This window comes from Neocloeon triangulifer, unplaced genomic scaffold (assembly GCF_031216515.1).
Source record: "Neocloeon triangulifer isolate White Clay Creek 2 clone unplaced genomic scaffold, ASM3121651v1 ptg000014l, whole genome shotgun sequence".
NCBI lineage: Eukaryota > Metazoa > Arthropoda > Insecta > Ephemeroptera > Baetidae > Neocloeon > Neocloeon triangulifer.
In genome coordinates, this window is record NW_026775556.1 from 8,454,520 (window position 1) to 8,468,078 (window position 13,559).

General features: G+C 36.6%; 2 protein-coding genes across 4 annotated transcripts; one reads left to right on the plus strand and one right to left on the minus strand.

The window, feature by feature from the left end:
- The first annotated feature begins 535 nt into the window (after positions 1 to 535).
- Positions 536 to 3,435, plus strand: LOC132200305 (set1/Ash2 histone methyltransferase complex subunit ASH2). The gene is made up of 9 exons (XM_059625686.1): positions 536 to 671; positions 863 to 1,007; positions 1,081 to 1,259; positions 1,315 to 1,487; positions 1,549 to 2,085; positions 2,139 to 2,255; positions 2,310 to 2,489; positions 2,542 to 2,814; positions 2,877 to 3,435. The coding sequence occupies exons 2-9, from the start codon at positions 883 to 885 to the stop codon at positions 2,979 to 2,981; spliced, it is 1,689 nt and encodes a 562-aa protein (XP_059481669.1). The 5' UTR covers positions 536 to 671; positions 863 to 882; the 3' UTR covers positions 2,982 to 3,435.
- On the minus strand, positions 3,158 to 12,975 carry LOC132200307 (glycogenin-1). Of its 3 annotated transcripts, none has more exons than XM_059625688.1 (7): positions 12,814 to 12,975; positions 6,539 to 6,680; positions 6,148 to 6,485; positions 5,966 to 6,092; positions 5,659 to 5,839; positions 4,490 to 4,987; positions 3,158 to 3,791 (listed from the first exon to the last, which is right to left on the minus strand). In XM_059625688.1, the coding sequence occupies exons 1-7, from the start codon at positions 12,818 to 12,820 to the stop codon at positions 3,603 to 3,605; spliced, it is 1,482 nt and encodes a 493-aa protein (XP_059481671.1). In that variant the 5' UTR covers positions 12,821 to 12,975; the 3' UTR covers positions 3,158 to 3,602. The 3 variants fall into 3 exon arrangements, with proteins under 3 accessions (XP_059481671.1, XP_059481670.1, XP_059481672.1); XM_059625687.1 differs by lacking the exon at positions 12,814 to 12,975 and adding an exon at positions 7,228 to 7,575; XM_059625689.1 differs by lacking the exons at positions 4,490 to 4,987; positions 12,814 to 12,975 and adding an exon at positions 7,228 to 7,375.
- Between the last annotated feature and the right edge of the window lie 584 nt (positions 12,976 to 13,559).

The window sequence follows — 13,559 nt, forward strand, 5'->3', positions numbered from 1 at the left end:
TAAAATTTTTTAATTAAATTTGATTTTTAATTTTATCATTTATATCAAAGCAAAACGGTTTAAAATGTAACATCATTGATAAAAAATAATATATTGTATATCACTTTTTATTTCTACTAAATTAAAAAAAAGAAAATAAAATCTAATAAAATATTCAAAAAATGAGCCAATAGGTGGTATCACGCTGGAGCAAATTAATCACGCCAATAAAATAAAGCTATAATTTTTAATTTTTCTTACAATGGAATGACTTGAGTGACTTGACTATTGGTACATTGGTAGTCTTGTGTCTCCTGTCTCCTTTGATAAAAAATAATTTAAAGTTGTGTTTTTTCTTTTTACATTTAAAGAGGAAAAAATTCAAATATATTTATATTTTTTGTAACGTAACACGTACAGGTTGTGTTGCGTATATATTATATGCACTTATTGTTAGCAAGGACTCTAATTGTTAGCAAGTTGTCTAAACTTTCAAACTTTTTTAAATAAACGCGCGCATTAGACACTCGACTGTGTGTTGTTCCTTTCCTGCTCCATGTTTTTAGTAAACAAAACAAGCGGCTACATAGTTTTGTCGAGTTCGAAGAATTTGCAGATTTCAGAAGAAACTGATTAAAAGGACACACATTTTCAAGCTCGACAAATTTCTTTGGTCAATCAATCACATCTAGGTAAAATAATTAGCGTATTATATGACACAAAATCATGCATAATGTCGATATTTATTTTGATTCACAATTTTCAAATTCAATTCTGTCTGTCTCTATCATCCCGCGCGCACACAGTGAGAATATTTTATGCGCATGAAAAATGATATACTAGGATTGTAGCCTTCATGATGATTTTTTTCGATTTTTTTTAGCTATTATTGGAAACAAAATAATGAAGGCGGCAGCGGCTGCCAAAGATCAAGAAATGGATCTCGTCCCAAAGGTTTTGAGTTCGATAAACGAACAGGCTCCAAGTACTCCGAAGCAGGCTGAGCAGAGAGATGGAAATTGCTATTGGTAGGGATTATTTCTACATTTTCAAAATCAATTGTTAAAAAAATTGCTAATTTATTTTTCTATATTCTTCCAGTGGAAAAGATAGAAACTTGAACATTGTGGAATTGTTATGTGCTTCTTGCAATCGCTGGTACCACGAGTCGTGCATTGGCTACCAGTTGGGAAAACTGGTTCCATTCATGATGAATTATGTCTTCTTCTGTAAAAACTGCTCCCCAACCGGCCTCGAGAGTTTCAAGAAAAATCAAGCCCGTAAGAATTTGGAAAAAGTGGTTTGAATTTGTATTACTATTAATTTTATTTGCAGCTTTTCCACACATGTGTATTACGGCGATTGCAAATTTGATGCAGGCTGGAATTAAAGAGGGCATGCCACGTTCCATGTTCTCGAAAGACATGGACATCATTCCGTTCATGGAGAGCCACTGGGAAGGCATGACGACTATGTCGAGAAGAGTCACTCAGTCCTGGCACGCAACTGTAATTTTTTTTTTTTTAATTATCTGTGATGATTTACCCAATTTTTTTGTGTCAATTGCAGATTCAGCGAACCTTGCTCAAGGACGTTGGCATTATTTTCACCCATGAGGAGGCTCCACCCGCAGGAGGAAACCCTGCAACATTGGGCCACCCTCTGTTCGGCCTGTTCTTCCAAGACCTGACCACCATAAAGCCAAACTACGACGCCATGGTGAAGAGTGGCGCTTTGAAAATTAACAACACTGGCGTTCAGAAGAATCCAAAGGGCAGAGGCACCAAGCGCAAAGTGGACACGGCAGGACCTGGCAAGAAAAGGGGAGGTGACGGCTCAAGCACCAAACTACCCTCACACGGATACCCTTTGGACCACCCGTGGAACAAGGATGGCTATCGCTACATATTGGCCGAGCCAGACCCGCATGCACCTTTTAGGCAGGAGTTTGACGAGAGCAGCGACTGGGCAGGAAAGCCTATTCCAGGCTGGCTCTACAGGACTCTCAGTCCGTCCACAGTGTTGCTTGCTCTCCACGACAGGGCTCCAGTTCTGAGAATCTCTGAAGATCGTCATATTGTGACTGGCGATAAAGGATACTGCATGGTTTGAAAAGATTTTGTTTAAATAAAAAAAATAATAATTAATTATTTTTACAGGTTCGAGCAACTCATTCAGTTTCCAAGGGAAGCTGGTACTATGAGGTCAAAATCACTGATATGCCAGAAGGCTCAGCTTGCAGAATTGGGTGGGGCCAGGACTATGCTAATTTACAGGTATATTAGCTTTATTAAAGGCCAAAGAAAAAGCATTTAATTACAAAATTTTAGGCTCCATTGGGCTATGATAAATTTGGTTACTCTTGGCGCTCTCGCAAGGGCACCTCCTTCCACGAAAGCCGCGGACTTCACTACGGAGAAGAGTTTGGCCTTGGGGATGTTCTTGGCTGTCTGATCATCATGCCCGAGACTGAGGAGGGAAACTGCTTGCCCAGAACTTACAAAGATAGAGTAAGGACACGCATTTAAACAAGGAATTTTTAATACATAAACCAATTTTTAGCCGTTGGTGAAGTTCAAGAGTCACCTGTATTACGAGGACAAAGACAAAGTGCCAGAGGCAACAAAGGCTCTTAAACCCTTGCCAGGAAGTAAACTTGTCTTCTTCAAGAATGGCGTTTGTCAAGGAGTAGCCTACAAAGATATTTACAAGGGTGCCTACTACCCAAGTCTCTCCTTATTCAAGAACATCGTTCTGCAGACCAACTTCGGACCCAACTTTAAGTATCCTCCTGCAGACTTCAAGGACGGACAGAAGAAAATCAATATTAAACCCGTAAGTTATTTTTATGGCCTAGATAAAGCAAATCTGTTGCTAATCCTGACTTAATGTTGCAGATGTTTGATAAGGCTGAGGATGCCATCATTGAGCAAACAACTGCCGACCTGCTGTATCTCACTGAAAACCAGGGCAAGTTGCGCCTAGACACATACTATTTATAGCTAGAGCATAACTAAATTCTAGGTGCCGCTAGAATTTAGGACCAATGTGAGGCAAAACTTTGTGGTGAATTTTCCATACCTATAAACACTAAAAACACTTCATAAAATATTTTGAGTGAAAAATAATTGTCGTTGCAATAGATCAGTCCGCTGTGGGATGCAATTAAAATAAAATTCCGGTTTAACAAGCTTTTTCTTTTTGATATATTCTCTGATTTCAATCAACATATGATTTTTAAATTTTCATAGACTGCGACAACATTTATAAATCCAACTTCAAGTCTCATTACAGAAAATATGGCACTATATTGGCAATTTGATTCATTGTGTAACTTACAAAGTGAGTGTTGCTCTAGATAATCTCAAACTCAAAAAAATTGGAGACTAGAAATTACAGATGGCAACACATTATTAAAAACAACCATACACCAAGGAGGGGAAGATTTGGTATGTTGTAAGAAAATTAATCAAGATGGAAAACAAGGAAGGCGACACAATAGAAAAGCTTCTCTCTTATAGAAATGAATTACAATACGTCAGTAAAAATAATTATGTATGTGTGCAGTGAAGCTTATTTTACAACATAGGCCCTGATCTGGTTGGCAACTTGGTGGTCAACAGTTACTTATTGGGGCCTTTGTTGACCGTGTCCATGATTTTGCTCCAGATATTGTCGAAAGCATCTGCGCCCATAAAGTCCATTGAGCCTTGTTCCCACGCAGAGCGTCGTAGATGCTCCTGCAGCTCAACTGTAGCCGCTGGTGATGGCTCTCCCAACTTCATTTGGGAAAAGGCAGAGGCTAATCCAGCCTAAAAAAATTTGATAATATCAGCAAACAAGACACAAAATAATCTCTCTTGAAGGCTTCCGAGAGTGGCACGCTTTGACAATATATGATATTGCTTTCAGGACAAAAATATATGAAGTGATTTTTCTCAAATATTTACAGATCGTGCCCTAAAAAAAAAAATGGAATAATAAATTTGATTTTAAGTGACACTCTAATTTTTAATTATTTCATCAAAAACCCTTCATGTAAATCATGAACCCTGGTGCACTAAATCTAGGTCTCATTTTTAATTTGCAATTAATTTCATTTTAAATGAAGGGCACAAAGTGTAAGGATAATGGCGTAAATTGCACACTTTAGAAGTGAACTTGCTGAGTTCTGGCAAAGATGAGTGATGGGTAAACAGACTGTTATTCATTAATACATTTTTTTGTATGTACATTTAAAGCAATCGCTATACAAATTACCATTTTCAAAACCTGCCACCACGAAAAGCTACTTTAACAATTTGAATGTACAATGGCATAATTCTAGAAGCCATGCACAATTATATGTACAAAGTTATAGCTTCAAACAAATACATGCTAATCAAATTCATGCACTCTTGAATAATGCTTGTGTGCGCGTGTTTGTGTGATACAAATATTATGAATGACACAGAAAAAGGAATCCCTTGAACCAGATATATCCGAATCTCGAAGACTTTAGGTTACTCACTTCACTCGATTCCTCCGATTTTGCAACAACGGGCTGATCGTTGTTTAATGACTGGCCAGCAGGCACGAGGTCAGAGGAGATGTTAGAAGTTTCGGTTGGGGTGTTAGGAGGAGGGGGGTGAATTGTTGGTTCAGAGTCTACTTTTGAAGCATTTTGGTTATTGCCGTGCTGGGAACTGTTACTTTGACTTTGCGACGCGCTTTGCACGATTTCTGTTGAAACTGGTTCGCACTCAGGAGCCGTGACTGTAATCTGTGGCTGCTGAGGCGCCAAATGCTGTAGTGGAGGATATTGTGTATGGGGGGTGTTAAAGATAGCGTCTAACAGTGGTAACTGCATATCAGGGGGTTTAATGGGCTTCAGAGGGATACTGAAGTGGTCCATCGAGTACCTCGGGAACTCATTTTGAGCAGGGTGGTTGTTAGGGGTTGTAGAGGGTAGGTGAAACGAGTCAGCCGTGTAAGGTGCGAGTTGAGGCAAGATCAGGTTCCTATGGCTCTGCAGAAGATTTGCATTTAGAGTTTTACTAATGTATATGTACAACTTTGGAGATTTTTAATCTAATCTTCAGAGAAAAAGAGGTGAAAGAGAAATCCAAGACACTGAGAATGTGCAGAGAGGAAAGGGAGCCAAAAGTGCCAAAAAGGGTTCCACAGAGGAGTCAACATGAATTTGATTAGCAGAGATATTCAACTTTAATAATTTTGACAAATGGTTTGTGTTTTATGCGGTTTGAGAATGTTAGGAAAGTATCGGGCGAGGAAGGAATTCCTGAAAAAACTTCCCTTTACTTTCCGCACAGTTCTCGTCTCGTGCATCAAGGGGTGTATCACAAATGCAAATTAATAATTAAATTATTAATTTTCAATCAGCATGCCTATTTTAAAGAGTGTCTGCTTCTTTTCTATACTAGAAAATAAAATCTACTCTAATATTTACACTCTACAACTGACAGGTGCTGATAAAATTCCAGCAGAAAATTACCTCACTTGGGCTACTATTAGTTAATTGTACATCAGGACTATCTGGAGGTTTAGTCGTTTCTTTTATATCATACTTATTTCGATCCATTGCCTTATTTAAAAAAGTGGCAGCGTACAATAAAATCAAATTAGTCAACATAATTAGGGAATATGGCGATCATAAAAACATTATTCACAGCTGCTTACCATGTCTGGTGATAGGTGTGGGTGCACATGCGCGCAGAACAGGTCCCACCAGAACTGGAACAGGTACTTGAGGTGTCCCGCGGTGGGCGAAGGACGAACTTGCTTGGTCTCGCTGTCAAAGTACTGACTCCAAGGCTTGTTCGGACCGATGAAATGAGCAATTTTTACTCCCTCGCCAAACCTGCACAAAATTTGGTAAATTAAAAAAAGGAAAAATAAATAAGAAAAAAATTCCAATAACATTATAAAACACAGTCCTTTTCTAAATTTTTTATATTACACTAAACTAGTTCAAAAAAATAATTACTGTTTGAATGCAGGCAGGTAGGAGTAGTGAGACGGCGAACACATGTTGTAAATAAATGGCAGGTGACGGTTTATGTCCCTTGTGGCCCAGTCGTTGAAATATGTGTTCAACAGGCCCTGGTCTCCACCTTATCAAATATTTTAAAACTTAAAACGCTTTTTTTAAATATGAAAAATAGTTACCATCAAAGCTGCCTTTTGAAAGAGCAAGCGATAGGAGAGATTTGTAGGTGTCCTCATTGGGTCTGAAGACAAAGACGCCGGAGTTGAAGCAATCAGGCCAACCAGGGTCGGGAGCGGCGGAGAACTCTTCGCGGTCGAAGAGCTCGTCGCAGGGCTGCAGCACAAGAGTATCTGCGTCCAGGAAGACGCACTTGTTGTAGTTGGTCAGGCGCCAGCAGTGCAGTTTGGTGAAGGTGATGCCCAGGTCAGGGCGCGCCAGCAGTGCTAGGTTTACCGCGTCCTTTGAGTCCAGCACGTCCACCAAGTGCACCTCGTCGAAGACAGCACGCAACTGATCCCTTTGAAAAAATAAATGTTAAAATCCAAATTTATTAGGAAAATTTCATCTTACTGCATGACCAAGGTGACGCCAGTTGTGACCATGACCACAAGTCGACGCGTGGTGCCAACCCTCTTGAGGGAGTGTGCCAAAACGAGGGCGCCTAAGCTGTATGAATCATTCGTGGCCAGCGTCACCCACGCTTGGCTGGACTCTGCGGACAAAATGAAAAATATTTATGACAAACTGCACCTGTTCATAACAAAAAGTGGATGGATAAAATATGGAATGGGATAAAAGGGAGTTTGATTTCCGCAACGTAAAATGAGATTTTTATACTCTCTTGAAATAGATTTTTAGGATATAAATTGCATATTTTAATTATTTTTGAAAAATTCCAACCCTAATAAAAAAAATTGAGAGTTTCTTCCATACTTAATTTAAAATTAGATCAAGGAAGATGTGCCAAAATATGAACATTTCATTTAGTGCGCTGGCATTTGGCATTTGGAGCCACAAAAGGAACTATGTAACATGCGATGCCGCCACAAATTCCTGTGATATTTGAAATTTCTGCATTGGTCTAATTCTGTGAGGCTGAATTGTATTCATCTTACAGAACTAGAGCCCACATAAAAAACAAGGCTTTCAACAATTATTTTTTAAATAAACTAAATTAACAAAATTTTGCAAAAAAAATTAAGTTATTTGATATTCTTATTTGGGGAAAATGATATCAAACTCTACGATCAGTAACGTACTTATAAAAAGACGGGCTAGTTTTAAGCTGAAGTAATAAGCACCGAGTCCTTTTTTTATGTCAAAATATATGCAAAATATCATTGGTTGTGCGAGTTAATTGAAAAAAAAAACTAAAGATGGTCTGCGCGCCCGCTTAATTTTGATCAAAGCACGTCGTTGGGCCAAAATTAATTTGTTTCTCAATCTCGTTCAGCTCGATCAGGACCGAGCTGTTCAAACTATTTAGCCGATAGGAGAAAATGTGATTGACAGACTTGTGTGCGTCAAGAATCGGTTAAGTTCTAAAAATAGGATATTTTATCAGCGGCTAGGGCGGCGTTTGGAGTGTTGCTCTGGGGGCGAATAAAGGCTCGGCGCGGATAAATCGCGGCTAAAAAACACGTGGGCTTTGGCGAAAAATGCTGGTGGCTCGAGCGACGTGCCTCGGCCGTGCCAGCCCGAAATAGACAGACGTATATTCCTCGAGTCTGAAGAAGCAGGCGCGCAGGCGGCGCGAGCGTTAGACCGTGCAGCTCTCTCTGGCTGCCGATCTCACGTTACCGCGCGCGGGTGCACCGCTTTTTGTCACCACCATGGTGCTTCATGCACTCATTGATGAGCACAAGGCCTTTTTGCAGCAGACACCTGCTATTTCTACGCGATTCTCGACGTGCCCTGCGCGGCCAACGGTGAATTTATAGAATTATTCCAATTCCAGTCACAACACTCCTTGCGTGCCTATTTTCCGGCCTGCCTTATCAATGTGGAGGGGAACAAGCAGTTATTTATAAAATTCGCATTTGCTTAAAAAAACATTAACATGCCATTTGCAAGGATGTTTGTGCGAGCACGAGAAGCAATGTAACTTAGTTTTCTTATACAGAGAAGCCCTCTCGAATTTCTGTGTGAGCGGTTTTTTTTCAAGACTTTGCCAAGATAAGCAATATACACTTTTTGACTTCTTGAAATAACGCAACTCAGCACCATTCTGTGTTATACGTAATTTTATAATAAACAAAATATAATAAAGTTAGCAAGTTTTTACAGCAAAATAAGTATTTGTAAAAACTAAAAAGCACAAGTTAATGCCAATTTTCCAACAATTTGAAACAAAATATTATGTCAATAACTTATTACCAATTTTTTTTTTTATGTTCAGCTTTTTTTCATTTTCCTTCTTTCCAAAAGATATGCTGTAGAATTCCTAGGTTAAAAAAGAGTTACATCCTCACCAATTCACACTAGATCCCCTTGAAGCAGTGTTAATAGTATTTAGCATAAAATAAGAAAAATAAGTACATCATATATCTCCAAAAGTTGCAAATTTTAATGGACGGTTATTACATTACATTCAATTATTGCTGTTAAAGTTTTCATCAAAATACTTAGAAATTTGCTAAAAAGAAAAAAAAAAGGTAAAAAAGAGTTTAAATTTTAAATTCTAACTGCACTCTTTTTTGTAGGAAAAAAAATTAACAGATATGAGATTCACGAAAAGGAAAATTAAAATTATTTAGCTTTTCTGCGTTGATTTTCATTAAAAGCAATCGTTTCTCTAATAAATTTTTTTCAGGAATCTTTTAAACAAGGACAATTTATATGAAAAAATAATCAATATAAAGCTGTTGAGTATCAGCAAAAATTAAAATATAAAATACTGCCACTGCTATGATTAATATATTAAAGTATAGTAGCATAATGTAATTAAATAATGACAATGAGATACGTCATGTACTAAAATTTCATTCAATTCTATTGGTAAGAAAGTTCAGACGCCTTAACAATCATGAGATTATTGCTGATTTTAAGCAAGGATTTATATAGCAATGTTGAGTCATTATCTATAAATGTTTATTTAATTTTTTTTATTTCAATTTAATGAAAAATTTTCAAAACAAAAGCAAAAAAAAATATATAATCATTAAGTTTCTGAAATAATATATAAAATAACACAAATAAAAATGAAAATAAGAATAAAAATAATATTACGTAAATAAAACACTGGAGGAAACTAATGAAATTGTTTAAAATAGTTGTATTTTTAATTATTTCTGTACTTTTACTTTTCATTTTGTTTCTGTGCAATAAAAACTAAAATTAAAAAAAGAATACTGCCACTATGGCTATGATTCAGATAATTTTTAAAGAATTGTAGCAATGCGCACTATTAAATATTGGCAATAAGTTAAATTGACATTAATGTAATCCAATTTCAATAAAATTGTAACCAAATTAAGGATCCCGAGATCAACACAAAACCGCAAATATAACAGCTATTATTTACTTAGGTTTATATAAGTAATTTTTTTTTAATTTTAATACCATAAATAAATATGCTCTAAACAAAAGAAAAAATAATGAAGAGTTTAAAATAATTTCAAATAAAAATAATAAAAATATAAATTTCAAAATATTAACTAAAAAAAAAAATTGTAAAATTATGCATTAAAATCGTTACAGAAAATTTAACTGCATAAACAATATTTATATGTGCTTTTACTTAAAGCGTTATTGTTTATCAGAGATATTATTTCATTTATTTTATGTCAATAATGTTACAATAAGAGTTCAATATCACTCGCTTTGCGCTGCAATACACATAAAAATCAATCAACCCAGTTTGTATGCGATCGGTGAAACACCGCATGTGTAATTCTTACACGAAAAGAAGCGGGTCGAGAGACCGCCAGGAATGCTAACTAAGTTTATGTGTCAATCAAGAGTGGCCAAGATTGACTGGCTGGGTCCTGACTGAACAGAGGAAGAAAACAGGTTCCAATTCAATGAGACAAGAAAGTGGGATGATGCGCCAATTTCCGTCGCGGCTAACTGTTTTTTATTACTCATTTGTCCGGCGGCGTTTCAATAATTATTATGCAGAAAGAAAAAAAAAGAGAGGGCCTGCTTATCTGCAACTCGGTTTTTGCTCTGGTGCCAGACGCCGTCATAAAACTTAACCCAACGAGACGTCTAATTGCCCACGCGATGTAAACAAACGCAAGTCTCCGTTAGGCTAAACTGCTCGCAGATTGCGAATGGTTGCGGAGATTCGTGAATCGAGAGCCGATCGGGAATGTTGCCGAATTGCAGAGAGGTCTCTATTTTGGTCCGGCCCGCGCGAGAATCCCCGTTAATCGGTGGCGCTTACTTTAGACGACTCCCTCTTTATTCTTTTTTGAATTTCGCAACAAGAAGAGGAGATCGGGTTGAGGAGTTCAGAAGGCAAGAGAAGCTCTCAACCACCCCCGTCGAGGATAATAGCGGAAAACCACTTCATCAAAGAGCAAAAAGGCAGAGAACAAGAGCCTGTTACTGTCACTTTAAATCTTTGATCATTTAGCATGGTGATTTTTAATTAATTCACCTAACACATGTCTAGATTCTTGTGGATTTTTTATTACAAACGATTATTTTTAAAACCAAAGTAGTGAAAAATAAAATTCTTTAGAGTTCAAAATTGAGAAAAAAAATATATCTAGATGAAATTTGTGGAAAAAGTCAATATAAATTTTAAGACCACTTTTTTTACGTAATTATTTTATTTTACCCAATTTTAACGAATTATTTGGGGGGGGGGGTCATAAAACATAAACTTGATTTTGATAAATTTTGAGTAACTGTGCCATTCAAAACTATTTATACAAAATTTTGAAAAATAGATGAATTTATTACAAATGAGCGAAATAAACCAACCGTCATCCGAGTTTCAAGCAATTTTATTTTGCTTATAGTGTGCAAAAATTCAAATGCTTGCAATTTCCTGCACATGAAGAGTTTAAATTTAAACTTGCTACGATTCGCGAGTGTCAAAGTCAACGAGGCTATTTATGGCGGTAATTAGAATCATGCAGGATGTGATCTTCTCTGCTGACATCACGGCGCGCGAATCCGAGACGTCGCATGCTGAGAATGATTACGTTTTGAAATATGGATGGATTCGAATGCATTGGACCTCAGGGTCAGCGGGTCGTGGTTGTGAGTTTGGCCCACGCGGCGCAGGTCAAGTGATCGCACGCAATGATAACAACGATTGTTTCAGTCAACAAGAATTTCAGTCAGCCGCCCACTCCAGCAAGAGAGCACTTGTTTGACTAGACTTTTGTTCCCTGAATCATATAAAATTATATAAATAAAATACATAAATAATTAATTTTAATTAATAAAAAATCCTAGAATATTTTAGGTTGTTTTTATAGACTTCTAATTTAATTAAATTATAGCTCTATTTTCAGAAAATGTTAATAGTGAAACTGAATTAAATACCTCAGATTATAAAAATTATTTTTGAAATGTCAATTTAATATTTTATATTTTGGAGAACTCAAGCGTTTTTAAACTAAAATAAAAATTATTTAAATAAGACAGAAACTAATAGCATAGGACAGAATATAATGACCAAAGAAATTTTCAACAGTTTCAATCCGTTTTTTTAAAATGATTTTAATTCCTAGTGCTCAGCACGCTAAGAAGATTTTGCTCGAGAGGAGAGTCAAGTTGCATGTGCGAAAATAGCGAGGGATTCCTAGTGCGGTGCGACCTTTGGTGTGGTGCAACGCGCCAGATGAATTAATTATGCTCTTCAACGTAATGCGCTTAACAAAGAAAAAGAAGCTGTGCTCACTTCTCGTGCGGCCAGAACAAAAGTGAGATCGAGTTGCACGCTTATGTAAATTGATCGGAGATGAGGAAAATCGAAACCCAGAGGAAAATCCTTGGCAAGTTATAATATGAGTTCTAATTTACACCGTAAGCCCTGAGTCACTTTGACTTGCAGTAATAAAAAAAATATTTAAATTATTTCGCATTCTGCTTCATTAAGGTAAATAAGGGTAATATGAACCACTGCATTAATATTTAAAAAAAAAAATGAAAAACTGATAAACAATATTGAATGCTAAAGCAAATTTTAAGTACACGAGCAATTGGTTTCTTTTTATTTTTTTTTTATTATGTTGTCAAGCAACATTAAGAAACATTGCAATGCCTAATTTTCAACAGCAAAGAAATAAAAAAAATAATTTAATAAAAAATGATAAAAAATAAATATTGGAATTAAAATATAAAATAATGTAAACAATTAATTATTAGCTCTAGATAAACAAACGTAATTATAAAAGCAAATTGTAAAATTAAAAAAAAAATATTAATTTTCGTGAATTTGAAAAAAAAAATTAATGAAAATAATGTAATGGAAAAATGTGGTCTAATTTTCATAAACAAATAAAATGAATTTGAATGAATAGCTCTGGAAAAAATTAAAAAATAAAAAGTAAAAAAAATTTAATTGCAAGTTTAATGTCCACATGAAGCGTTTAGTCCAGTGCTAATTGAGCGCCAAGTGTCCGTTAAGGTTTGACCTTTGCACGACCTTCACGGCGGCTCCTCGCGTTTGGGCAGATTCCTGAATGAAAAAGGCGTTCGGAGGCGCCGTGGCCTTCGAGGCGCATCTCGCCGAACACCGAGCAAACGAGATAAAATTGGCGCTGGACCATAATATGTAATTTTCGAAAAAACAAATGCGAAGGGTCGGACACTGGGGCGGTCAGGGAGGCGTGACTGCGGAAGGTACCGCTGCTGCGGCGCTCTCAGGTGTCGCGCACACTCACCTGCCATGGTGTGCACTTGGTAAGCGGCGGTGGACGCGAGATGCGAAGTGGTTCAAGCAGAGGCTTCCGCACAACTCGCACGCCGAATTTGTCGTCGTGCCCTTCACAACATTTTACATTTATATCTGGATGCACACGACGGGGCTCGAACCGCCCAATCCGAGCACCAAGTGTCACAAACTTGCCGTTGTGTGGCGCCACGTGTCCGATAGACGAAAACGATTCGAGTGGTTGCAGCGCCCTCTGCTGGTGGTGCTCATCAACTACATGCTGGCGCTTTTAAATTTCAAGATTCAATCTATATTCACGGCACGTGCAATTTAATAATATTATTGGCATTATTGCAGTCAGGCGGGTATAGCGTGTACAAAATTTTTTCGGAACGTTGTAGATATGTCAGCTTTTATTTCCACATGCCAATTTTTTATTTAATGTGATCTTAAATTATCTCTTTATAATTTTGTGAATTTTTATAATGTTTGTTATTTATTTTTTATTGATTTTATTCTGCTCTCATTATTATTACTATACATTTATTTTCTTTGAATATTATTTTTATGTATTTATTTATATTGCATATTGATATGGCCAGTGATTGTATCACGATAGATCAATGAAAAAATTCTTGCATCTTTTTCAAATTTAAAAAATTTACTACTGTTGTTTAATTTTACAGCAGCTAAAAAATAGTCATGTTTATTATCTACAAATAGAATAGTATTGCTATATCATTCTGAGGTGTTTGA